The sequence below is a fragment of the Jaculus jaculus genome, chromosome 18, assembly GCF_020740685.1.
Source record: "Jaculus jaculus isolate mJacJac1 chromosome 18, mJacJac1.mat.Y.cur, whole genome shotgun sequence".
Lineage (NCBI taxonomy): Eukaryota > Metazoa > Chordata > Mammalia > Rodentia > Dipodidae > Jaculus > Jaculus jaculus.
In genome coordinates, this window is record NC_059119.1 from 59,232,565 (window position 1) to 59,260,343 (window position 27,779).

General features: G+C 42.5%; 1 protein-coding gene across 1 annotated transcript in view; it reads right to left on the bottom strand.

Moving 5' to 3' along the window:
* Positions 1-27,779, bottom strand: part of Peli1 (pellino E3 ubiquitin protein ligase 1) — a 45,599-nt gene that overhangs the window by 13,692 nt on the left and 4,128 nt on the right. The window contains exon 2 of the mRNA XM_004660084.2: positions 124-263. Coding sequence (XP_004660141.1) covers positions 124-194 — 71 coding nt within the window. The 5' untranslated portion in view covers positions 195-263. The remainder of the gene's footprint in view (positions 1-123; positions 264-27,779) is intronic.

Here is a 27,779-nt window from a genome sequence, read left to right on the forward strand (position 1 = left end):
CTACAGCTTTAAATTCTTCTCTGAAGTGGCTAAGATAGAAACTCTAAAAGAAATGTACTTTTCACCAAGAGACCAACATTGCCATATATGAGTCCATTTTACGATCTCGTGTGGCGCTCTTACCCCAGGACGATGAGTTCACCGTATTTTACTGGGGCTTTGGAAGGGTGATTTTCTTGATCAGGAGAAAACATGGGCTTGGCTGTCTTTCTCAAATCTTTGTTCACTGGTCAAGAGCCTTGGGACAGCTTTTGCATTATTTCCTAGAAGGGAAAAATTTTCATTACTAATTGAACAGTGGTTCAGTTTAAATAAAGATATTATTTTCCAGCAGTCTTTGTAGATCACACAATATACATAGGAATTAATATTTCGCCCATCACAGTTAGGAATTTGACACAAATGGAATGAAATGTAAATTTGGCTGCCTTTCATTTTACAGAAAGTACATTTACATTTCCTTATTATTTCCACAAGTGGAATTAAAAACCTCGGACATAACATAAGATATAAAAAGTCAAGAGATACAGACTAGGTAGGGAGCTCAGGATCCAAGAAACAGCACGACCACTCTATGCTTTCTCTAAGACATCTTACACAAAGAGCCAAAGAAGCGGCAATCTGGAAAAATACCAAACTGCTCAGACAGAAACCAAGCAACAAAAGCTTTTTTTAAAATTAAGAACATACTTTGTGCCAGGCGTGGTGGTGCACACCTTTAATCCCAGCACTCGGGAGGCAGAGGTAGGAGGATCACTGTGAGTTCGAGGCCACCCTGAGACTACACAGTGAATTCCAGGTCAACCTGAGCCAGAGAGACCCTACCCTGAAAAGCCAAAAAGAACATACTTTGTATGGACACGTGATGTGCTGGTGCTACCTCTTCCCGCCTCCCTGCCTCACTCCACATGGGCCCTCCTCACTGGGGCTGCTGGTGTTCCCCACAGGGATACTGGTTATCTACCGTGGAGCTTTCTGGTTGAAGGCACAATAAAGTGGTATGCTAGCGAGACAGAAAACTTTTGACTGTAACAGTTGTACCACAGCTGGTCACTCCTGAGAGCCCACTGTGCCCCTTGGTCCCATCAGCAAGGCAGAGTGGAGAGCTTTGATTTCCGCCGTGAGCCACAGTGAGGTTAGAAGAGCCACTATGGAGGTGTCGCTGCAGGCCTAGTAAGAGGCCAGGATGTTCGCCTGGCTGGCGCGCTCCTGTGCCCAGCCCCGTGGCATGGGGTAGACCAGCTGGAGGAAATCGCTGTCCACCTCCCGGCAGGCGGTGCCGCGCCCTACTACCCACGACGCGCTGTCAGGAAGGGAGTAGAGGGGACCGCTTGGAACGGAAGGTATCCATCATAGTCTGAAGTGTCCAAGTCTCAACAGATTGCTCCACATCTTTTATCAGTGGCTAGAAAGATTTAAAACACTAGCGGTCGGGCTGGAGAGATGGCTTAGTGGTTAAGCGCTTGCCTGTGAAGCCTAAGGACTCCAGTTCAAGGCTAGATTCCCCAGGACCCACGTTAGCCAGATGCACAAGGGGGCGCACGTGTCTGGAATTCATTTGCAGTGGCTGGAGGCCCTGGCGCACCCATTCTCTCTCTCTCTCCCTCTCTGCCTCTTTCTCTCTCTGTCACTCTCAAATAAATAAATAAACAAAAAATAAAAAATAAAACACTAGCAGTAACCAATAGATGACAAAACTGGTCTAAGAATTACCTGACAAAGAGTTAAAAGCAGATAGATAAAAATGCTTCAATAAACAATTATGAAACACATTTGAGATAGGGGAGAAAAAATAGAAAGCATCAACAAAGAAGCAGATATAAAAGCAAGTAGAAATTCCAGAACATACCCACCCGACTAACTTATCAGACAGGCACAGCAACAAAATGGAGAGGACACAGAATGGGAAGATAGCATGGCAGGAATGACCTGGCCTGAGCAGAAAAAATGGGAATGGGGCTGGGGCTGGGGCTGGAGAGGAAACAACCTTATAGCCCTGTGGGACTGCAGCCAAAGAGTTAATATTTGAGTCATTGGAACCTCAAGAAGGGAGGCCAAAACCAGCAGGCCCAAGACCACACTCAAAGAAATAACACTTAAAACACAAGAGACACAAAGCTACAGAGGCAGTGAGCTAAGCAGACCTTGACGAAATCATTCAAGAGAATCTATGTCAAGACAATATTCTGAAAACTGAGAGCAAAGAAAATAGTGGGAAAGCAAAACAGAAACAATGGGGAAACTGAGAACGGTGGTGCATTTCCCACTGGCAACCACAGGAGCCAGAAATTTTTAGGAAAATAAACCATCAATAGAGAATTTCAAATGAAATAAAAGTAGTGGGGGAAGCAAGATATCCTCTGATGGGGAAAAGTTAGAAATGCCTGTAGCACAACCTGAAAAAATGGCTAAAGGAACTTTTCTAAACAGAAAGAACAGGTAACATGGTCTAGCAAGATATGAATAAATACAAAAAACCTTCATTCACTTATATTTTCTATATTACAGTGGTAACAAAAATATGGAATGCTTAAAAAATCAGGTTTTAAAAAGTATTTATTAAGCCAGGCATGGTGGTGCACACCTTTAATCCCAGCACTCGGGAGGCAGAGGTATGAGGATCATCGTGAGTTCAAGGCCACCCTGAGTCTACATGGTGAATTCCATCCAGGTCAGCCTGGGCCACAGTGAGACCCTACCTCAGGAAAAAAAAAAAGAAAAAAAGAAAAAAGTATTTATTAGCTAATAGAGAAGCACACATAGAAAGACAATGGGCACGCCATGGCCTCTCGCCTGTGCAAACGAATTCCAGACACATGTGCTACTTTGAGCACCTGGCTTTATGGGAGTCCTAGGGAATTGAACCTGGTTCCTTGCAGGCAAGTGCCTTAACTGCTGAGCCATCTCTCCAGCCCGAAAATCAGATTTTATGGGAATGTTTATTTGATTGAAATTTGTATATCACATGGCTAGCAAGGATTAATCTATGTTGTAGATTCTAGCGTTTTAAATAAAGCATTGTTTCTTCCTCTCTAAAAATGAAGTGACTGAAAGTAGAATGAAGAAAATTTTGGAGCTAGAAAACAGTATCAGCAACCATCTGGCCCTGACCCAGGAATTTACAAGTAATATGCACAGCACTGCATCAGACGGGGTTCATTCTCTTACCTCTGTAGCAAAAGGAACAAGTTCTAGCTTGACAAGGAGCTGAAGAACAGGAGTAGGCTGGCATACACTCACCATTCTAGAGTTCCAAGCCACTGGCCAAAGTAACTCAGAGAAACAACATAATCCCAATGAGATGGATTCTTACTCTTCCCTTTACATTAGCCTCTAAGATGGACTGGTTTTGAGTATTTACCAATGACAGTGATATTCCAATCCCTGGCACAAACTCAACCTTAGCTTCTATTTTATATTTTTATTTACTTTTATTTATTTATTATTAGGGGAAGAGTTTTAGAAAGAGAGAGTGGGTGCACTAGGGCCTCTAGCCACTGCAGACAAACTCCAGATGCATGCACTACCATGCGTATCTGGCTTACGTGGGATCTGAGGAAGTGAACCGGGGTCCTTAGGCTTTGCAGGCAAGCACTGCTAAGACATCTCTCCAGCCCAGGAAAATGTTTTAAAACATGAAAATGTTATAATCCTTTATGGTGAAAAAAAATGTGGATCGAGGGCTGAGGAGGTAGATCAGTGGGTAGAAAAATGGTTCCCACTTGAGCTGGAGTACCTGAGTTTGATCCCCAGACTCTGGGTTTAAAGCAAACAGCTGTGATGGGCTTCTGTAATGCCGGTATGTTGACTGCAAGATGGAAGGCTAAACTTCCTTTCAAAACTTCGTAAGTTTCATTCAAAAGGAATGGGCAAAGAAAAATGTAGCTGAAAATTCTAATTAAAATGAATCTCTAATACTGTTTCTTCAGAAAAGTTAGTTTATTCTCTCAATAAAGAGAAATCATTATTAAACGGTTACTATTTCTTTTCTCACCAAGACAGAGTTCCACCCTATTAGTTTTAATTTTCTTTTTGGTTCATGACAGATTCTCATAAGTAGAAGGCGATTTTTCTTTGACCAAATCATAATGTGTTCCTCATAAATCTTTATAACAGCAATTTAGAGACATTGTATGTGGGAGGCTAAGAACATTTACTTTTTAGCAGAATGAATACATAACATCATGCAGTATGCATTCCTACTTAACCCTGTTCATTAGGGAAATGGTAAGTACATATAATTGTATATATCTGGGCTTCTTTTTTCAACTAAGTAAATCATGACTATTAGTTTTCCACTGAATTTCCAATTTTTGTCACTTATCTATTGTGTAATATACAAGAGAATACTTCTCCCTCACAGATTCAAAAACTGGATAAAAATCAGTCACATATACCAGTATGGTAAAAAATCAACCTAAGCTTTTTGTGAACTTTCCACACACAGTTTTCAGTTATACTTCCTTCTTTTGGTGAAAATAAAATGTTTCAGAAAACAATACTACTGGGCTATAGGGATGGCTTAGTGGTTAAGGCACTTGCCTGTGAGGATTAAGGACCCAGGTTCGGCTCCCCAGGATCCACATAAGCCAGATGCACAAAGTGGCGCATGCCTCTGGAGTACGTTTGCAGTGACTAAAGGCCCTGGCACACCCATTCTCTCTTTCTCTCTCCCTCTTTCTGTCTCTCTCAAATAAATAAATAAAATTTAAAAAAGAAAACAATACTGCTGAGAAATTATGGCTGCTCATTTTTAAAATTTATGAGAGAATATGAATATGAATATGGTCATGCCAGGGCCTCTTGCTACAGCAGAGGAACTCCAGAGGCATGTGCCACTTGGTATAGCGGACTTTATGAGGGTGCTGGGGAATCACACCCAGACCAGTGGTCTTTCACACGCAAGCACCTTTAACAGCTGAGCCATCACCCAGCCCTGATTAATCATTTTTTTTTGATGAAAAGAGTTCCCTAAATCAACAATCAGATCTAACATAATTAAATCTCTTATGACCATATCATGAGAACAACCCAAACATTCAGGTAGAAATATCACTTAAAATCCCTATAAAACACAACTAATGAAATTATAATGACAAAACTACCATCCCAGCTAGAAAAAAATTTTCTTTAGAGTGCAACATAATTCTCAATCTTTTTAAGTTCTAAAATGTGTAAAGAGAGATGGCTTAGTTATTAAGGTGACTGTGAAGCCTAAGGACCCAGGTTTGATTCCCCAGTACCCATAAGCCAGTTGCACACGGTAGTGCATGCATCTGGAGTTTGTGGCTGGAGGCCCTGGCACAACCATTCTCCCTCTCTCTTTGAGATAAATAAATTTATTAGTAAATAAATAATAAATAATACATTATTTCTCATATAATAAATATTTAAAATGTGTCAAAACTAACCACTATAGCTTGGATTGCAAACACTGAAAATGAATAGACCCTTCTGTTTATATATTATCAACAGGTCATAAACAACTGTGGTCAGTATTTCTTAGGTTTTCTGCATCACTGATATGATCGAAGAGCTTAATAGTGAAATCCTCCCTAAGGCCACAAAAGCCTTGGAACACATTTCCAATTAAAACATACAAATATTCTAAAGTTACACATGAAAAAGTGAAAGAACATTAAGCAATGCTTCAAATCATCCCCCTTTTTTAAATTTTTTAAAACTTTTAAAAATATTTATTTGACAGAGAAAGAAGGAGAGAATGGGTGCACCAGGGCCTCCAGCCACTGCAAATGAACTCCAGACGCATGCGTCCCCTTGTGCATCTGGCTCACGTGGGTCCTGGGGAATCGAACCTGGGTCCTTTGGCTTTGCAGGCAAATGCCTTAACCGCTAAGCCATCCCTCTAGCCCAAATAATCCCTCCCTTTTGCAAGCATATGTTAGCCAAGGCATTAATAATGTTACACTTAAAATTAAGCCACAGAGCACCTACCTTTTATTCCATGACTATCACAGGCTAAACAAGCATCACACCACAGGAGGAAAGACCCGGAGAGGAAGGCATGTGCCAGCTCCGCCTGAGAGCCCGCTCCACGCGCAAGCTGGCAGTGTGCTCGGTGTTCCTTCGAGCACCTCCGAATGCCAGTGAGTGCGTGTGGGTGGGCCTGCCTTACAGAATAGGTAAACACTCCAGAATTCGAGTTCTATTGGCTGCAGCGAGAATGCCTTTCTCCTGCACCTCCTCCCTAAGGAAGTCGGTGGCCCAAAAGGGAAGAAACGGAAGTAACAGTAGGCATGGAACAATTTTTAACGCAGGCTGAATATTGTTATGGGGGAAAAAAAGGCATTCTCTTTCTTCAAAGGCTGCCCAGATTAACTACATAAATGCCTCACAGATGTCAGAGATCCAATTAAGATACTGAACTTTCAGGAGGAACATTTCATGATAGTGAAACCACCTTACTTGAATATGCAGCACTACAAAACAATTCTCCCTGGTCTTGTCAAAGCCCTGGTCTTGTCAGAACATCTGGACTACGGGGAGCCGCATGCCTGGTGCCAGAGTCCACCAGGAAGCTGCCTCCACGTGCCCCTTCTACTCCTGCCCGTGGTCCACAGTGCTGAATTCCACTCAAGACTTTGTTAAACGTTAAAATTAAACCACCCAGGCTACGCTGACTTGTACTTGTTCAATAAATCGCACAGGCAAGTCATCTATAGACTCCACTCACTAAACTCAAGTTCCGCTGGAGTCGATGCGTTTGATGCTCTCACTCAATTTCATTAGCAGCCCTATGGTAAAATGGAAAACACTCTGCCAGGACCCTAAGAGTCACAATGAAAACCAAGATTAGCAGCTATTATGTAAACGGCTGTCTGGACAGCGAGGCTCAATGTAATTAGACTACACTGAACAGCAGCAGTGCCAGCAACACTTGGTGGGAAGGTCAGTAGGCGCCTTTGCAGATCTTAATTAGAAGCAAAGTCTCACCAATAAATAAATTTTATCTTTTTTAAGCATAACGCAATTTTGGTGGCCTTGTTTATCTGAAGAGCCTCCTCACAATATGCACAGAGGACAACAGCTCTGACTCACACACAGCAGGCCTATCGACTTGAAGAGACCGTGTCACCTAAGCCCTGGCACAAAACGAACCACCGTCTCTGAGAGCTGGCAAAGTCGGCTCCGCGGTCCACAACTGAACTCTGCCCTGGCGCTGTCCCTCAGCAAACCTGCCCGCATTGCCTTCGCTCCTCCTGCTGGCAGCAGACCCACTTGGTAAAATAAACTTGCTCAGGTGCCCTGCTTAGGCCCAGTGTCGACAGGCAACCAGCCCAAACATCTCACTAGGGTGACCTAAGTATACTCTAAGATCTTGTTATTGCCTTGCCTGTCACTCAATTCTAGACTGATGTAATGGCTCAAGAAGGCGGACATGACGGGTCAGTATTCACATCACACAGTGTGGTGGTGGCTGCCAATGCCTGAGGCTTAATTCCCTAACAAAACCTGGGGACCTGTCTGCCACTCTTTGGGCCAACATATCAACTCTCCACATTCCTGAACATGCATTTCTTGTTCAGCAGCTCATGTAACAGATCATCATCCCTAACTTAACAAATAAAAACAGAATTAAATGTATAAAAAGAGTTCCTTATGTACTTCAAACTCTGTTTCTATCACGTAATCCCAGGAAAAATACATACACACAACACATATAAATATTTACCCATATATTTTCTAAAGAATACTAAAAAGACATTTAAGACAAAAAAACTCTTCTATTTTCTAAGTGATTATGACAAGCTGTTTTCATAACAGGACAAAATCCTCCTTCATATTCATGAGAGAATGGTTAGAATTAACCTCCCAAGTTTTTCTTTCCCAAACTAAATTCTGACTACTGAACAAAATTTCCTTTTATTTTTGATATGTGCTTTTATTTACAATTTTTGAGGCAGTCAAATCCCAAAACAAAACATAACTACAATTTAAGATTGCTTGGCCAGTGGGAGTTACCAAACTCTGACAAATGGACCATTCCACATATTGTTATATATTTGCCTTAGTAACTTAAGCTTCCCTATCTTTTTTCTTCAATATACCTATGTAACTAACTCAGTTGTGCTCAGTGACCAACAATAAACTATCAAGTCCCATAAAACTTACAAATCATGCCCACTCACAAGTTACCAAAAGCTAAGTACACTTACCTCACAATTTCTAGGTTTATTCAAGTGTTCCTTTTCTAAACAGTCCTGTTTCTTCTTTGTTGTAGACTAAGCTTAGATTTTACCTTTGGACACAAGTGACCTCGCAGAGCTCCGAGCTTGCTTCTTCTCTAAGGAGCTTCTGCATGCCTCCAAGGTACGACTCATCCCTCACAGTCCCTCGACCTCCAGCCACTCCCTTAGCAAGTGTGTCAACTATTTCTTCCTTTAGTTCCAACTTAAGTCATGTTCCTCTTAACTAGCCCCAGCAATTCATTTAGATGGCATCTGCTATTATACAATGTCTTTATTGAATAAATGAATGTGCTCAGGTTTTTACTAGCCAAACCAATCTGCCCCAGTCTTTGTGAGAAAAATGTACAACATCCTTAAGTTTTGTCAACAAGGTGTAATTCTTCCTTGTTAAGGGCAAGAAGACAAGAAAAATCACTATTGTCACTGCATTTTAGAGATGGAAAGAACTTTAAATATATTGTTCAATTTGTTCCTTTTAATTCTGTTACCTTATAGGTGGGAAAAATTTATATCCAGGCAGGCTACGTTATTTATTTATTTATTTTTATTGACAACTTCCACGAGTGTAAACAATATCCCATGGTCATCCCCCACTTTCCCCTTTGAAACTCCACTCTCCATCCTATCTCCTCCCCCTCTCAATCAGTCTCTCTCTTATTTTGATGCCAGCATCGTTTCCTCCTATTATGCCAGTCTTGTGTAGGTCATGGCGGGCACTGCGAGGTCATCTGATGGTCACAGGGCTACACAGTGAAGTTCCTCTGACTCTAGGAGAGACGGTGTGATTGGAGAAGGCAGTATCCCAAACGCTAAAGAACTGAGCCAGGAGCCAACAGCGCTTGCCGCGTGTGAGTATTACTACAGGATGGTGAAAGAGTCACCACTGATGCTGCTCTTTGCTAGATGCTGTTGTCATTTTATATCATGAAGATGAAATTACAAAACAGACGAACATTTGAAGACAGGCGCACCATGGAGATGGTGTCTGCAGTCACGGGTTAGAGTGTCTCCCTGATGGCCAGTCAACTCTGTTCAACTGCAGGGTTTCTCAGAAGAAATCCAGGGGACTGGAGAAATGGCTTAGCAGTTAAGGCGTTTGCCTGAAAAGCCGAAGGACCCAGGTTCAATTCCCCAGGACCTATGTGAGCCAGATGTACAAGGGGACGCATGTGTCTGGAGTTCGTTTCCAGTGGCTGGAGGCCCAGGTGCACTCAATCTCTCTCTCTCTCTCAAATAAATAAATAATATATTATATACATTTTTTTTAAAGAAATCTATGTATGGAAGGTACTAACATTAGGTCACTCAGAGAATGGGGAAAGTAGCTTAAAATTATGTATCTAAGCTGGGTGTGGTGGTGCACGTCTTTCATCCCAGCACTCAGGAGGCAGAGGTCAGAGAATCGCTGTGAGTTTAATGTCAGCATGGGACTACAGAGTGAGTTCCAGGTCATCTTGGGCTACAGTGAGACCCTACCTCAAAAAAAAAAAAAAAATTATATGTCTTGAATTGGGGAGATGACTCAGTGGGGTTAAAGATGCTTGTTTGCAAAAGCCTGTTGGTCTGAATTGGCCTGGGTTTGATTTCTCAGTAGACCCACATAAAGCCAGATGCATGCATCTGGCCAGGCGTGGTGGCGCACCCCTTTAATCCCAGCACTCGGGGGGCAGAGGTAGGAGGATCACCGTGAGTTCGAGGCCACACTGAGACTACATAGTGAATTCCAGGTCAGCCTGGGCTAGAGTGAGACCCTACCTTAAAAAAAGATTAAACAAAGTTATCATGTTAAGACTTAGCAATTCAACTTCTAGACATAAACCCAAGAGAAACGAACATTATTATCTACCAAAAGTGTATCATAGTGACATTATTCATAAGAAACCCCCAAATGGAAACAACCCAGCTGTCCACCAACTTGTGAACAGATAAAAAAAAAACCGGCAAATACCAACACAAAAAGGAATAAAGTATCGATACGTGCTATAACACAGATGAGCACTGAAAAAACATTCTGGTAAGTAAAAGAACTATGCACTTTTTGTTTGATTCTTTACATGAAATGTCACAAATAGGCAAATAAAGAGAAAGTAAGTCCGTGGTTTTGCGTATGTGTGCGTTAGGGATGGTGTGCGTGTGTGTTGGGGGAAGTGGTAAATCGAGATTGGGAAAAGATGGCTAAAGGGCCCAGGACTTACTTCATATGAGGTTAAGTGCTCTAAAATTGATTGTGAAGATGGGTGCACCATTGTGTGAATACACTAAGAGCCCTTGGTAATTAGGTAAGCTGGTTCCTCTTAAATTCTTGAGGCCTTTTAGTCCTCTAACAATGGTCTTAAAACACCAGGAGGCACAAGCCTCTAACCCCAGCAGCAGGAGGCTGAGGGAGGAATATGCCCTGAGTTGGAGACCAGCCTGGGGCTGCTGAGGGAGTCCCATGTCAGCCAGGCAGGAGGAAGACCCGACCTTCAGAAAGAAAAGTGCCCACAGATACTTCTTTTGTTTTCAGAGTGGTAAAAATGCAAATGTGCTTTTATAAGTATTGTAATCTTAGCTGCCACCAATATTTCTTTCTCCTCTCATCCCAGCCCCATAGCAGATTCTTTTGCACAGGCAGTTTTTTTAAACAGCCTCTTAAAATTTTTACATTTCTAACCCGAGTTCAAGACTATTACACTACAGTTATATCTATAATAGATTTTTTAAATTCTTTTTTTTTTGTTGTTTATTTTTGTTTTTCCAGGTGGGGTCTCACTCCAGCCCAGGCTGACCTGGAATTCACTATGTAGTCTCAGGGTGGCCTCAAACTCAGTGATCTTCCTACCTCTGCCTCCCAAGTGCTGGGATTAAAGGTGTGGGCCACAATGCCTGGCAAATTTTTTAAATTCTTAACTTTGCTTCAAAGTTATCTAACTATTTGCCCTTGCCTTTCCTAGATGTTCTTTAGCTTTGCATGCGTGTGCACTTGTATGAGTGTTCTTATGTGTGCGCATGCGTGCGGAGGCCAGAGGTTGAAGCGGAGTTTCCTCGGTCGCTGTCCGCCTTACTTGTTTGTTTTTGAGGCAAGGTCTCTCCGTGGAAATGCAGCTGACTCAGCTGGACTAGCTGGCTAGCAGGGCCTGGGGTCCTCCTGTCACCACCCCAGTGTTGGGATTGCCACAGCATCTGGGTGTTATGTGAGGGCTTGGGATGTGAACTCAGGCACCTTATGTAGACTGAGCCATCTTCTCAGCATCCTTTACTGCAGTTGTATTGCAGAGTATATGACGTTATGTTTAAAGCTTCAATCTAGCCCAGGCTGACCTGGAACTCACTCTGTAGTCCCAGGCTGACCCTGAACTCACACTGATCCTGTCTCTGCCTTGTGAGGGCTGGGATTAAAAATGTGCCACCACATCCAGCTTTATATCTGTATCTTTGAATTTCATACAATTTACAACTCTCAGAAAGTATCTCCTCTCTTAATATTTTCAAATATTAATGTTTATCAAACCACTGAACTATGTAAGTTTACCTGACTATTCCTCATAACACAAATATAACAAGATACCAATTAATATACTACCTTTCCTCTTTGAAGAAAGAAACATGGATATAAAATCGCTAATCTTTGGATCTATAAGTCTGTTTATTACTTTAAAACCACTCATCAGACTATCTGGTCTAGCACCATCACTGTTTACTGAGCCAAATCTCTACAGGACAAACAGCAAAGCTTCCTATTCATTCCAGTGAAATCAATTAGGTTATTCACACATTTACTGAGCATTTGCCAAAGCCTCCCCTTTTTTGGTATCAATAAAAAACAGTCTTACAAAAAAGGTTATTTGTTTTAGAAAGAAAAAAAAACAGGGTTCTCAAATTCACTGTATTACTTTGCAACTCTTGATTCCCTTGCCTTCAGCGTTGTGTGGGTGGAGGAAAGACATTCAGAACAAAATGTGATGTCAAGGGAAATTGTTAGACAGTGAAAAAACTGTGAAAATAATTAAAGTCAGAACAATCTTTTATAGAGAAACATAAACTTTCATATAGTCTGAGAATCCCATGAAAAATAATCTCAAGCTCATTTATTTAAACTAAATGGGTTCTTTCTCCCTCAAATCTCAACAAATACAATTTAAATCACATTCAGTTGTTTTTTTTTTTAACGTGTAGCCCAGGCTGGCCTCAAAGCTCCTGATCTTGTTACTTCTGCCTCTTCCAGAATTTCCTACTGGTGCACACTAAACCACATTTAAACAGGCTGTGTCTAATTGCTCTTAATAATTTTAGAGAACGACTTAGTGCACATGTCTCTGTATGTTCCCGTGAGTGAGAGCGCATGTGCCAGTGTGTGTGTGGAGGGACGTCCACCTCCCTTTCACGCAGGCTCTGTGGTCCACTGCTCTTCTCCATTCTCAAGCACCTGGCAAATTCTCCTGTCTCCAGCTCCCTCCTCACTGTAGGCACGCTGGGAATTTGAACTCAGGTACCCAATGTTGTGTGCGTGGCAAGCACTTATCCATTGAGCCACCTCTACAGCCTCTTTTCTTAATAACTTAAAAAAAATACTTTGTTTGGGAACTTAAATTCTTAACACTTCATGAAATGTATCTGTCTTGTGTGATTATAATGACTTAAGAAAATATTTAAAATTTTCCCAACCACTCATTCAAGCAACACAGTATCTCAGAAAACTCACATCAAACAAACCACCCAAAATTTGTAAAACACAGACCTATATAAACATCCAAACCAATAAATAAATAAATTGCTGATTCCTGAAGAGGTACAATTGCTAGTATTGCTGCTCCACAGTCAAAGAAATTTCATAAATGATGACAGATCACTTTCTAAGTGAGGATATACTGTAATTTTTGCTAGAAGTGATTCTCAGTGTCTCACTAAAAGGGCTATAGCAGTGGCTGAATCAGACATTTCCTCATTTGGTATGTCCCAATACAGTGCACTGATTGATTCTGAAAGTTCAAACCATGTGTTTGTGGGATCCACAATAATTCAGACTCTTCTCAACTTTTCTCCAAAATGATATGGCTGTCCTGGTTCTCTTTGTATCCCATATATTGGAAATTTCTGCCCAAACTGAAACTGGACACATAATAAACGCTCAGCAAATAATTATTTTAATGTCATCACTACTCATAAAAATTCCTAATAGTATTTTAGGACCTGTTTGATATACTTTCTCTAATAAGGAAGCCTTTCTGTATTCCAGAAACTGAGTACAATCTTTTCCCTCCCTCCTTTCCTTCCTCCCTCCCTCCTTTCTTTCTTGCTTGCTTGCTTTTCGAGGTAGGTCTCACTCTAGCCCAGGCTGACCTGGAATTCACTATGTAGTCTCAAGGAGGCCTCTAACTCATGGCAATTCTCCTACCTCTGCCTCCCAAGTGCTGGGATTAAAGGTGTGCGCCACCAAGCCCAGCAAGTACAATCTTTTCTTATAGCCAGTTCTGCATTACAGTTAACATGACCTTGTGCTAGCTCCTCTTCAACCTGGACACTCCTCCAAGGGAGTAAATGTCTTGCTCACTTTTTAGCACATTAACATGGAAGGAATAAATAGAATATTACTTTAAAATGGGGCTGGAGAGATGGCTTAGTAGTTAAGGTGCTTGCCTGTGAACCCTAAAAACTCACATTCAAATCTCCAGGTCCCACGTAGCCAGACACACAGTGACACAGTGTGCAATGTTGCGCAGGCGCCACGAGGGGCGCACGTGTCTGGAGTTTGTTCACAGTGGCTGTCACAGCCGCTGAAGGAGAGCTTGCTGGTCAGGCAATCTAGGCAAAACTGAAAGCTCCAAACTATGACCTCTAGGTTCAGTGAGAAAGCCTGCCTCAGGGAAATAAGGAGAGAGTGTAATACACCCCTCTGGCCTCCTCACACATACACGAGCTCCTAATGACATTAAAACAATCTGCGGACTAATGGGATGGAAGCTATTTTTTGCTCATATAGGGCTGTAAGGACGTCACTCAAGAAGCAGTGCTAGGAAATGTATGGAAAATAAGTCCTTGTAACATTATTTGAGCCTTGAGTGGAGCCATTCTGGAAGCTACACCTATTCTGGACCAATTTATACAAACCAAAACATTCAATCTTGTTCTGAGTAGAGTTTTCCATTACAATAAAGCCTTAACTAGTACAGACACATTATGTCTCTTTTTAAAATTTTATTTATTTATTTGCAAGTAGAGATAGAGAAGAAAGACACAAGCACTGGGAGAATGGGTGTGCCAGGGCCTCCAGCCAGACACAAGCATCACTGTGCATCTGGCTATACATAGGTACTAGGCGTTAGGCTTTACAAGCAAGCACCTTAACCGCTGAGCCATCTCTCCAGCCCTATTTCAAGTATTTATATTAGGTCAAGAGTATGTAAATTAGCTGGGCATGGTGGCGCACGCCTTTAATCCCAGCACTCAGGAGACAGAGGTAGGAGGATCACCATGAGATCAACGCCAGCCTGAGACTACATAGCAAATTCCAGGTCAACCCGAGCTAGAGTAAGACCCTACCACGAAAACCCAAAAATAATAAAATAAAATAAAAAGATTAAAAATTAAATAAAATAAAAAGATTAAAAATAAAGTAGTTCCAAAGAAAGGCAAAGACCCTTCGTTCTCACAAATGATTATGGCTTTTTGGTCTGCCCGCTGTTAAGCCTTCTTTCCTTTAAGGTCCAAGTCCACAGGACTCTGTATCATCTGTTTCATACATCTTAATACAAGAAGAATTTCTTTCTTTTGCCACAAAGGAATAAAAAACTGACAATGGGAAAAAAATAACAAGAAGTAGTAGGAGGATGAAGTGGAGAGAGAATAAACTGTCCAAAATTTTTTAAAGTAACCACATGTGCTTTTAATTTTACTATAGGCTTAAATGAGTGTGAGACAAGGAAGAGTTAAGCAGATCCAGTCATAAAGTTAATACAAAGACAAGCAAATACTAACAGCAAACTTCCTATTCTAAAGAGCAGCTGATAAAAATTAGGGTTCATGGAAAAACCACCCAGAAAATTAAAACATCCTAAACATATACTACACAAATTATTATGCTGATTTCAAAAGAATATTATAGTTTATCATTAAATAAAAATCATTGAATTTGGGCTGCAGAGATGGCTTAGTGGTTAAGGCACTTACTTGCAAAGCCAAAGGACCCAGGTTCAATTCCCCAGGACCAATGTAAGCCAGATGTACAAGGCGGCACATGCATCTGGAGTTCATCTGCAGCAGCTGGAGGCTCTAGTGTGTGACTATTCTATCTTCCTCACTCTCAAATAAATAAATATTTTTTTAAATCACTGAATTTAAGTATACTGTGATTATAAACTTGGGTGCCCAAGATGTTCTGAAAATGTTTAACGTAAGGTTTAACCACGTAAATAACAACTGAAGCCACTACAAGAATAATGTAAACCCAGGGAACTGGCTATGTGGGCAGAGCTCCCGCAGGAGGACCTATGAAGGCTGGCATGGCCGGGTGTGCCTGGACTCCCAGCAGCGAAGGGGAGGAGACAGGAGCCTCACTGGGGCTTCCTGGGCAGCCCGTCGGGCAGAAAAATGGGGAGCTCAGGTTGAGCAAGACACTGTCTCAAGAAAATAAAGCAACCCAGGCCATGTGTGGTGGTGCACTAATCCCAGCATCCGGGAGGCAGAGGCAGGAGGATTGGTGTAAGTTCAAGGCCCCCCTGAGACTTCATAGGGAAGTCCAGGTCAGCCTGGGCTAGAGTGAGACCCTACCTCAAAAAACCAAAAACAGAAAATCAAGCAACAGAACAACAGAGGATACTTAGTGTTCTCTTCTGTCTGTCACACACAAGGCACACACATCTGCACGCGCACGCATACACACACACGCACACGCACACATGCACACACACACACACAGATGTACAATCAGAAGTTCCACGTTCTAGGGTTTTGGTGACTAACTGACAAAGTAAGAAACATGAATAGCAAGAAATCCAAATACTTAGTCTTGAGCTTCACAGTTCATACTGAGGTAAGATTTTTTTTGTTGTTTATTTTTATTTATTTACTTATTTATTTGAGAGTTACAGAGAGAGAGAAAGAAAGAGAGAACCAGGGCTTGCAGCCTCTGCAAACGAACTCCAGACGCCTGCGCCCCCTTGTGCATCTGGCTAACGTGGGTCCTGGGGAATTGAGCCTCGAACCGGGGTCCTCAGGCTTCACAAGCAAGCACTTAACTGCTAAGCCATCTCTTCAGCTCAGAGGTGAGATTTTTTTTTTTTTAAAACCATGCACATTAGATCTCCTACATCTTAAAGCCCCAGGTTAAGACTGCTTGAATGAATTACAATGTTCTTCTCATCGCGGTGAGATGACTAATATGAAGTCTGTATGCGAGAGGATAAGATAAATTTTTATTTGAGATGAGTAACATACAGTGATTATTAAGAAGAGTCCTATAGCCAGACTGTCTGTATCTAATTGTTGACATCCATGTTTAACAGCTATGGGAGTTGGCCTAATTTTACTGAGGTTCATTTTCCTCACCTATAGACTCGAATAAATAAGTAAAAATTATAAATGAAAATAACTAGCACATAGACAGCCTCTATCATAATTTTAAGTGCCAAACACTATTCAGAGTTTTAGATATTAATTCTTTAATTCCTAATAATGATTTCAGGAAATAAACAACAACAAGTAATACTACTTCTATTTTGTGGAGGAATAAACTGCACCCAAATCAATTCATTAAACTGCCTGAGGTCACAAAACTAAAGTGGTAGGTAGGGCTGACATTTAGAATCGGCTCCAGAGAAGTTGGTTGAGAACCTATATATGCAGTCGTTACACCTTACTAGTGCTTAACTTGAAGGACTCGTACAAAACAGTAAGCAAATGCCTAGCACACAGTAGCTGCTCAAAAAGTTAAATGGTTAGCAGTCTTCTGACAGTTTCTATAGGCTCAAATATTGACACTGCCAGTTACTTAGAAATAATTAATAGGAAGACTATTTCCTACTTAATTATGCAAAGAGGGAGAAAAGATATCAATTTACTTTTGTATTAAAGGTAATTAGAAAAAAAAATAACATTGCTTGAAAATTTTTCTGTTGTCTGGTACTCTCAAGGGTTCTGGGCATGGAATTTGAAGTACTTCCGGGTCATCCATGAGTAATTAGAAACACACAAGACTCTGAGGAGATAAGCATAACCTGAAAATCTCAACATATAGATGAACTGCCAGGGACAGAATATGAAGTGAGAAAACAGCCCAAACTTAGGCCGCTGAAAAGTCAGGTAAAGAAAGAATGAAAAACGTCACTGCACTGAAGGGAGGTGATGAGATACGTGATCACTGCCAGCTCGTTCAAAGGATCAGCGTGATTTTCTCATTACTTAGCATTCTTAGCTACCTGTTTGAAGGACAGAAAGCACGCATTTGAGACATGTTCATACTATACTGAATCTCCTGCCAGCCTTCACTATTACCCATCTACTAAGGACATTATGGTGAAGTATTTATTCTACGTGTAAAAGTAATATCTAGTTATAAGTTAAGTACAGTACTGGCTGGGTGCGATGGGACGCAGTTATAATCCCAGAACTCAGAGGACTAAACAGGACAATGGTGAGTTTGAGGCTAACCTAACCTAAGCTAAACAGTAAAATCCCATCTCAAAGAAACCAGAAGACAGGCTGCAGAGATAGCTCAGGGGATAAGTACACTTTCTGGGCAAGGATGAGGGCCTGAGAATACCAGAGTTCAAATCTCCAGATCTCACATAAACAGCTGGATGTGGCTGTAGCCCTGTTCTGCAGGGGCCAGAGCCGCACAAACTCCAAACCAGTAAGAGACTCCGGCTCAAAACAAGAATGGGTGAAAGAGCGGTGGACAGGGACACCCGATGGTCTGCTCGTCACCCTAGGGTCACAATGTCCTAGGAGCACATGTACTCCACTACAGGCGAGCATATGGGGCACCAAACAACTAAGAAAAGAAGAAAACCAAGACTTGGCCCCTGTCCTTACGAAAATTGTGAAAGGCAATATAATCAATACAATATGGCGAATGCATTTGAGTCCCCTAAGAGCAAATAATCCTCATTCAAGGCTAGAGGGCAGGATTGGGGAGTTTTGAGGCAGGGTCTCACTCTAGTCCAGGCTGCCCTAGAACTCACTCTGTAGTCCCAGGCTGGCCTTGAACTCAGTGATCCTCCTAGAGTGCTGGGATTAAAGACATGCAGTGCCCTGCTCTGCCACTCACTGATTTTCTGAGCTGCTCCTATGTTCTCTAGACCTTGGGAACAAAAAACAAACACACACACAAAACAAAAAACCCCACCAAACTTAACTGTCTATAGATATAGCTCAATGCTTATTAAAGTGAATCCATAGTCCATATTAAATTAAGCAGAAATTAACAGGGCAGAAGCAGCTGGGTATAGCACTTGGCCAGCATTCGCAGAAGCCCTGGGTTCAACGATCCCCAGGAACACATCAGCTAGGTATAGTGGCACATGTCTGTAATGCCAGCAGGAGGAGCAGAAGTGTAAAAGGTCATTCTCAGCGACACAGAAAGTTCGAAAGTAACCCATGGTACATGAGGTCACATCAAAAGAAAAGACAAGACAGACAGAACCACAGCCAAGAAACCCTGCACAACTGAGGTGCGGCTACCCTGGCATTAGGAGGCAGCAGGAGGTCTGAGGCTGCCCCAAACTTTCAGCTCGGTAACGAAGAGGACACGCAGGAAAAGAGGGTCAGGGCGACCCATGTGCGTGATTCAAGTCAGGGCAGAATGTGGATCAGATCTTACAGAAGGCAGGAGAGCAGGACAGGGAACCAGCAGAACTGCATTCACTTGATACTCAGGGACTCCCAGCCCCGGCCCCAAACCGCCCCACACCCGTGGCTTTTCAGCTTCAGTAAAGCGTGTGGCCACCAATCCAGTCACAGCAACAACCTGAAGCGCCCGCTCCTTTCTTCGCCCGCATCCTCAGACCCTGCCCGCCAGCACCTTTGTCACTTCAGTGCCGACAGTCACCGCTCCCTGGCAGCCAGTGGCTCCCGCTCGCTCGGCTCGCTCCAGAGCCGGCCAGGTGTGGACACCTCGGAACCACTCCGGCCATCGGGCACGACACAGGCTCCTCCTGTTCCTCTTTCCTAGCGTCTGGCTCTGTGGTTATTTATAGACTTACTTGCTTTTAATCTCGATGTCCCCCCAGATCTGTGATTTTCATTTAGAGAGAACTGGCTTGTTCCTTTGGCTCTTTCTCCACAGGTCCAATGCCTTGCACAGCGCTTTCTACATACACAGAAAATGCAAACTTTGAAAGTAATATGGGGGGGTGTGAGTAGATTGCTCAGTGGTTAGGTGTGCTTCCTGCGTCAGCATGAGCTGTGAGGGGGTCTAAAACTGCCCAAATTCGAAGCTGCAGAGCCTTCATAAAACAGCTAGGCACGGCCACGCATGCATGCCTGTGACCTCAGTCCTGCAGAGTGGAGCAGAGACCAGGGAACGAGCTGGCTCTGAGAAGCAGCCAGCTCCGTGTTCTACTCAGAGCATGCGGAGAGCAGCCCGGCCTCAGGCGAGAGCATGCACATGCACGTGTGCACACCCACACCCACATTACATGTTACCCACACACTCACCCACTACATACACCACAAACACACCCACACTCACCCACATTACATACACCACACACACTCACACCCACACACTCACCCACATTGCATACACCACACACACACACCACACACACTCACCCACACACACACCCACATTACATACACCACACACACACACCACACACACTCACCCACATTACATACACCACACACACACACCACACACACTCACCCACATTACATACACCACACTCACACCCACACACTCACCCACATTACATACACCACACACTCATACCCACACACTCACCCACATTACATACACCACACACACTCACCCATATTACATACACCACACACACTCACCCACATTGCATATACCACACACACTCACACCCACACTACATACACCACACACACTCACCCACACACTCATCCACATTACATACACCACACACACTCATACCCACACACTCACCCACATTACATACACCACACACACTCACCCACATTACATACAGCACACACACTCACACCCACACACCCATTACATACACCACACTCACACCCACACATCCACATTACATACATCACACACACACATCCACATTACATACACCACAACATTCACACCCACACACACCCACATTACATACACCACAACATTCACACCCACACACACCCACATTACATACACCACACACACTCACACCCACACATTACATACACCACACACACTCACACCCACACCCACACACACACACACTACATACACAAGTAAAACAAAAGCAATGTAGAGGGTGTATGAGAAATGTATACACTACAACCAGGGACACATCAGATAAAAATAATCCATTCAGAATGTCAGTAAGAAAAAACATGGTTTTCACTGAACTAAGTATAATACTTTTCACTCCTTTCAATACTAGTAAGGAAGGATTTGAATCCAGTTTTCTTGTACCCGAAGTCTCTTTCTGTATCTCTCCCTCATCAAAGTTGAACAGCTATTGCACTGAGAAACAGGGAAGTGGTGGTGTGTGAGCATTGACGAGAATGAAGGAGAGACACTGAAGACCCTCGACTCAGAGGAACCCTTGAAGCTACCTACTACCTTATTATGATGATGATCATTACTTGAGAGAGAGAAAGGCAGAGAGAGAGAGAGAGAGAAGGGGCGCCCCAGGGTCTTCAGCCACTGTAAACGAACTCCAGACCCATGTGCCACCTTGTGCACGTGGCTTATGTGGGTCCTGGGGAACTAAACCTGGGTTCTTTGGCTTTGCAGGCAAGTGCCTTCACTGCTGAGCCAGCTTTCCAGCCCCACCTACTACTTTCATAAGTGTTGTGCATGACCCCGGTAGCAGCACACTCAGAGTATTAGAAATGGGGTGCACTGCTATACCACAATCTCAGAACTGGGGAGGCTACAGCAGGCAGGAGGAGTTCAAAGCCAGCTGCACTTAGCGGACACCTTGTTTCAAAACACAAACAAAAAACCTAGAAAAGAATCTCTGATCTACACAGACACACTGAATGAAGTATGTATGTGACTATAACCCGTTATCACTAGTAGTACATTGGTGTTTAGGAAGCACTGGTGCGATATTAAATAACTAGATACCAGCCAGGTTAACCAGTTCTCAGAGCTACAACTCAGGCTTCAGTCTGTGTCCAGAGTTCATTCGGTTCCACGGTGTCCTTCAGACAAACACATCACTTTGACTTCACGTGCATGAGGTCTGTGCCAGAGACCCTCAACATAATGAGTCAGTTCAGCCAGGCGTGGTGGTGCACGCCTTTAATCCCAGCACTCAGGAGGCTGAGGTAGGAGGACCGCCTTAAGTTCGAGGCTACCCTGAGACTACATAGTGAATTCCAAGGTCAGTCTGGGCTAGAGAGAGACCCTACTTTGAAGAAAAAAGAAGTCAGTTTAGACTCAAAAGCAAGAGACTTCTGACAGGCAAACAATTTGAAGTCATGGATGGAATCAAGCAGGAAGCGAGTTTTATATGGCTGAGATATTATAGCACATAGATTTCATTCAAACTGCCAATAGGATGAACACGGTGGTGGACAGCCACGATTCAACCCTGGAGACTGAGGCAGGGTGACTGCAACTCTGAGGCTGCCCTACACTGTCCAAGCAAGACCCTGAACTCAGAAAGTCAACAGGAGTCTGATGCTGCGTCTGCTGTGGGTGGTTCCAAAGAGACCGTAAGTGCTAAGAGAACCTGACTTTGTAAAGACCAGTCACTTCAGGGCAAGAGGGATGGCTTAGCCATTAAGGCGTGGACTGCAAGGCCAAAGGACACAGCAACAACAGCTCTGATGAATGAAAATTTCTTCCAATGGGGCCTGAGGGGATGGCTTAGAGGTTAAGGCGCTTGCCTGCAAAACCAAAGGGCCCAGGTTTGATTCCCCAGGACCCACATTAGCCAGACGCACAAGGAGGCGCACACATCTGGAGTTCGTTTGCGGTGGCTGGAGGCCCTGACACATCCATTCTCTCTCCCTCTTTCTTTGTCAAGTAAATAAGTAAATAATATTTTTTAAAATATTTTTTGTTCATTATTTATTTATTTATTTATTTGAGAGTGACAGACACAGAGAGAAAGACAGATAGAGGGAGAGAGAGAGAATGGGCGAGCCAGGGCTTCCAGCCACTGCAAATGAACTCCAGACGTGTGCGCCCCCTTGTGCATCTGGCTAACGTGGGACCTGGGGAACCGAGCCTCGAACCGGGGTCCTTAGGCTTCACAGGCAAGCGCTTAAACACTAAGCCATCTATCTCTCCAGCCCAAATAATATTTTTTTTAAAAAAGACCAGTCACTTCATAATTTACTGGGGAATGAGGAAAACTAAGGCTCAGAGAGATAAAATATAACACACAAAGTCACATACTAAGTAAACAAACTAGAATTCTGTACCCTCTAACTTCAGTCATAGCAACTTTTATCTTGTCCACACTACCTCTCCTCTCTGATACACTTATTCAATAAAGAAACTTCTTTTTATGTAACAGATAATAAAAGCAAGCCAGTTAAAATTTTAACTGGAAATACATACCTTTGAAGGTTTAATTGGATTTTTATAGGATTTGCAATCTTGTGGTAAAGATATGCACATGTAATTATAGTCAAAGATTTAAATGAAACTCACAATTTCTAGGTTTTATCACTGTGATCAATGATGGATCTCTTACTCAAATTGTTTTCTGACAATTTCACTTCATGGTGACTTTTTTTTTCCATATGACAATTCTTTAGAGTTTAGCCATGATGACTCAAGGCACCTAGATGCTATGAAGGAACATTCAATTTAAGAAGTAGGAGAAAAATGAGGGGGCTAACTGAATCATTACAGCCTACATAGTTATGAAACCCAGCAAATCCTTTTTGGAAGCCATTTTAAAAAGAGCTTTAGGAGGCAAATTCTGGCTAAAACCTTAGGAGATTGGTCTGTATTAAAAGGGCTAAGTTGCATACAAGCAAATTGATGCTATTTTTTAAAGACACATAACCAAGAAGCTTGAGGAAAATGGCTTTCTTTTTGTTAGATAAATTGCATCATGTAATGAATTAAAATAAAATTCTAGTATCACTGAAGTCAGACCTGTTCTATATTCAACAGTTTAAGAGCCCACCTCAAAATCTGTCATAGCTTTTGGTGAACTGAGGGGACCGTTTGAGACTGGATCAACTTGACATTAACAAGCAAGTACATTTCCTGAGCTCTCTCTTACACAGAGACTAAGGTTTCAAATTAGAAGCAGCCACTACCTTACAAACGATGTATCTGAACACATTTTGTCCCCAAGAACATCACACTTGGTTTGTAACTTGGATGTTTTTGGTTCTTTGATAGTAAATTTACAGAATGGTATGGAGAAACAATTTGAAGGAAAGAAAAATCCATCGACGCTAACCACATCCTAAAATGAAAAGAAATCAGCTGTTTAAATCTGGCACAAGCCCAGAGGAACACGTTGTACTGTGGACAGTATCTGCAAAGAACCAGGAACACATTAAGGCTCTGAAGACCTAGCAAAGCACCTGTATTTTGTCAATTATTGAAAAAAAAAAAAAAACCAAAAAACATACAACTGAACTCAACTGTATCTTCTAAAGATAAAACCAGTTGATATATTAAGCACTACAATAAGCAAGTAGGAAAAATCAGGGCTAATCATCTCACAATTTATTCATGCTACCGACTTTCTTGTTTGTTAAAAACTCAACAGAAATCCAGACATCTTTTCCCTATGGTCATGTGTAATAATTATAGTGCTGATAAAGTCCCCCGATTGTTCAATGTTTTTGGAAAAGACAACAAACATTAAGCTAAAAACAACTTGGAAATTGTGCTATGCTAATTCTGCCATCAAACTTTGCTAGTTTAGGTATAGAGGATCTTGACGAAAGTCGTGCTAACTTGTGAGGCTTCAAGATCAGTATACTAACTATGGCTCCCTGTACTATTGAGAATACCATACCTACAGACCAAAGAACCGTCTCTTCATGTCTAGCTGACAGAAATCACCAGGACATACACTAAAATAAAATAAAATAATAAAATAAAATAAAATAAAAATTAGGCACAAATAGAAAAACATGTCATCCGTACTTTATTTCTTTAAGGTCTTTCACTCATTCCAGGCTCACTAGAAAAATGACATACTATGGGAGGAAGAGGTAGGAGGATCGCCATGAGTTCGAGGCCACCCTGAGACTACATAGTTAATTCTAGGACAGCCTGCACTAGAGTGAAACCCTACCTTGGAAAAAAAAAAAAAGATATACTAAGTAGAGAATACTATGGAACTGCAATGGGTAACACTAAAGCTGAGTGACAAAAAGAAAAAAAAAAAAGAGCATAAGGAGCACCAGAGGCAGAGTAACAGCCAGGGAAGAGAGGAGAGCCACAGGCGGAGTCACACAAGGGGAACAGAGAGGGCAGCTGGGGGCAAGGGATTGGACAGGCAGGTCCTGCCATGCACAGGGTAAGATTTAACAGCCTGGGAATTGCTGCTGCTGCAAAAGTTACAAAGCTTAAGTGACCAACTGAATTCAATAATTTTCCTCCCCTCCCCCCCACCTGGAGGTAGGGACTCACTCTAGCTCAGGCTGAGCGGTAATTCCCTCTGTAGTCTCAGGGTGGCCTCAAACACACAGAGATCCTCCTACCTCTGCCTCCAGAGTGCTGGGATTAAAAGCAGGAACCACTATGCGCAGCTTAATTTTCCATTTTTTAAGTTATGATTATAAATTTGCACCTCAGCTTATTATGGACACAACCAGACCAAGTTTCAGGAACTATTCTGATCTATGTTTATTACTGTGTAGAAACTATGATTGATCTTTTCTTACTTCTTTTGTTTTTCCTTAAAAACAAGGAATCAGGGGGCAAATACAAAGTCATGACTCTTTTTCACGTGTGATTCTCAGACTGGCTTATAAGACAATTAAAAAGAAGTTCTCAACGGTATTCTGAGGACTCTTAATGCTGCTGAATGCTGAGTGGCGCCCGCAGTGACTACTCTACGTAGAACTCCAACGTTGGGCAAGTGTATGAAATGCATCACTGTCCGTACACTTGTGTAAAAACAGGACAAACAAATGGCCAGCCCTAGACATTTTTCTCCAGCCTCCTTCTACCATTCTGAGGTAATCTCTTGCTGCTTCCTCCTTCCTCTGATCCAGGCACTCTAGTCCTGCAGTTTCTTGTAGCTAGTGCAACTGCACCTCAGGGCCGCCGTACAGCTGCTCCCTCTGTCTGCACGTCTTGGCTCACTCATCTCCCTCAGTCTTCACTTAATATGAATCATCGTATCCACCAAGTCTTTCCCAGCTGCCCTTTAAAACTGGATCTCCCTCTCACTCCAAACTGGCATCACTCCTCTACTTCTTTCCCAGTAAGTTTCCAAGCATGTGTGTAAAGCTTTTCAGAAAACTACAAACATACACAGAAGTAGAAATAATATAAGACATCTGTTCTATCTACATGTATGGCATTTACCATCCAGTATTTTCAACATACAGCCCATCACATTTCATTGACTGCTTTCAAATTATTGTAAGTATTAAAAAACCCAGGTATTTAAATTCATAAATACTTTATTAAGTATCTTTACAAAGCAAGGGGCTGGAGAGATGCTCTAGGGTTTAAGTGTGCTTCTGGTGCAGGCATCAGGGCCTGAGGGCACCTGAGATTGCCCAAGTTCAGTTCCACAGCACCTACTTCAGCAGCTGGCATGGCCACTCACTTTTCTAACCCCAGTCCTACAGAGAGCACACAGAGATGGGAGAATTCTCAGAAATCATGCAGGAAAAAAGAAAAGGAAAGCAGTGGAATCAATCAGCAAGAGATTCTGGTCTGAAGGAAAAACAGGTGGGTGAGCGATGGAGGGAAGCCAGACATTCTCCTCTGGCCTGGTAAGAGCATGCAGGCCCTGCGTCAGCGCATGTATGTGCACACGCTAAACCACACGTACTAGGCACGTGCAAAACCAAAATCCAGCGTCCCAATTCCCCTTGTATTTCACAAATGCCTTTTTATAGTTAGCTTGCTCAAAGCACCGTTATACACTAGGCAAACCCTTGGCCACGAACAACACCCCAGCATGCTCAGTTATTTTAGTGTCCCTTTTATGATTACAATGTAAACAGCACAATGCACAAAATCTGGTATAATTTCAGTGTCTAGATAGTGCCTGCCATGTAAAGCGTATCCAGTATTGACAGAATTTGGCACTCATGCCCACAGTCCAGCAGCAGAGAGCAGAGCCTGGGAGCCCTAGTTTCCGAACACAGCATACCAGGCAGCCACTGTCAATCCCACGCGACAGCCACGGTGGCACCCATGTGCCGTCCTAGCCCGACCACACAGACGTGTACTTCCAAAGACTTCGGAGTTGAACACTGTATGTTGAAATTGGGTTGAAATTCAGTGTCAAAAACTACAGAATGCATTTCTTTTTCAGTATGCTTAAGTATTTTTAGCTCGTTTTAGCAGTTTTGGGGAGGGGAAGGCAGCAACTGTAGGCAAAAGAGTTGACAAAAAGGAAAAGAAAATGGTGGAAGATTGGGGATACTTTTAGAGTTAGCAACATTTCATTATAAAACAAAAAGCAGGGCTGGAGGGGTGGCTTAGTGGTTAAGTCGCTTTGCCTGCAAAGCCAAAGGACCAGGGTTTGATTCCCCGGTACCCACATAAACCAGATGCGCAAGGCAGTGCATGCATATGGAGTTCGTTTGTAGTGGCTGGAGGCCCTGGTGCGCCCTTTCTTTCTCTCACAAGTAAATAAAAATAAAATATTAAAAAAGACAACAAAAAGCAACAACAATGCTTTGAAAAGGGAGTAAATTACATGTGCACTGAATTAATTTTTTAAACTACATGAATGGTCAAGATTAACTGAGGAGTGATGACAGATGTCAGGATTGTCCCCTTTATAGGCACCATTAACATATTCTACTTTTCTGTAAATGGTATTCTGAGGCATAAAAGAATTATAGAGTAAGATACAAGAGTTTTACATAGAATCCTATTTCTCTGAAATGGCAGAAAAAAAAACAACTAAAACATCCTATATAACATTCTGAAGAAAAAAAAATGTACTTTTAAAATCATTTGCAATTAATTTTCTTTAAATCATCCCATGGAGCCCTTGCTCTCTAAACTTATTTCTGAAAGTAGCTACACATTTAATTGAAAGTTTCCAATCTCCCAGGCATGGTCCACTTCAGAGGCAAGAGGGGGGTCTCCAGCTCAATGCCAGGTCATCAAGACCCTATCTGAAAAACTCTAAAAAGGCTGGAGAGATGGCTTAGTGGTTAAGGTGCTTGCCTGCAAAGCCAAAGGACCCAGGTTTGATTCCCAGGACCCACGTAAGCCAGAAGCACAAGGTGGCATATACGTTTGGAGTCATCTGCAGTGGCTGAAGGCCTCAGCACCCCCAT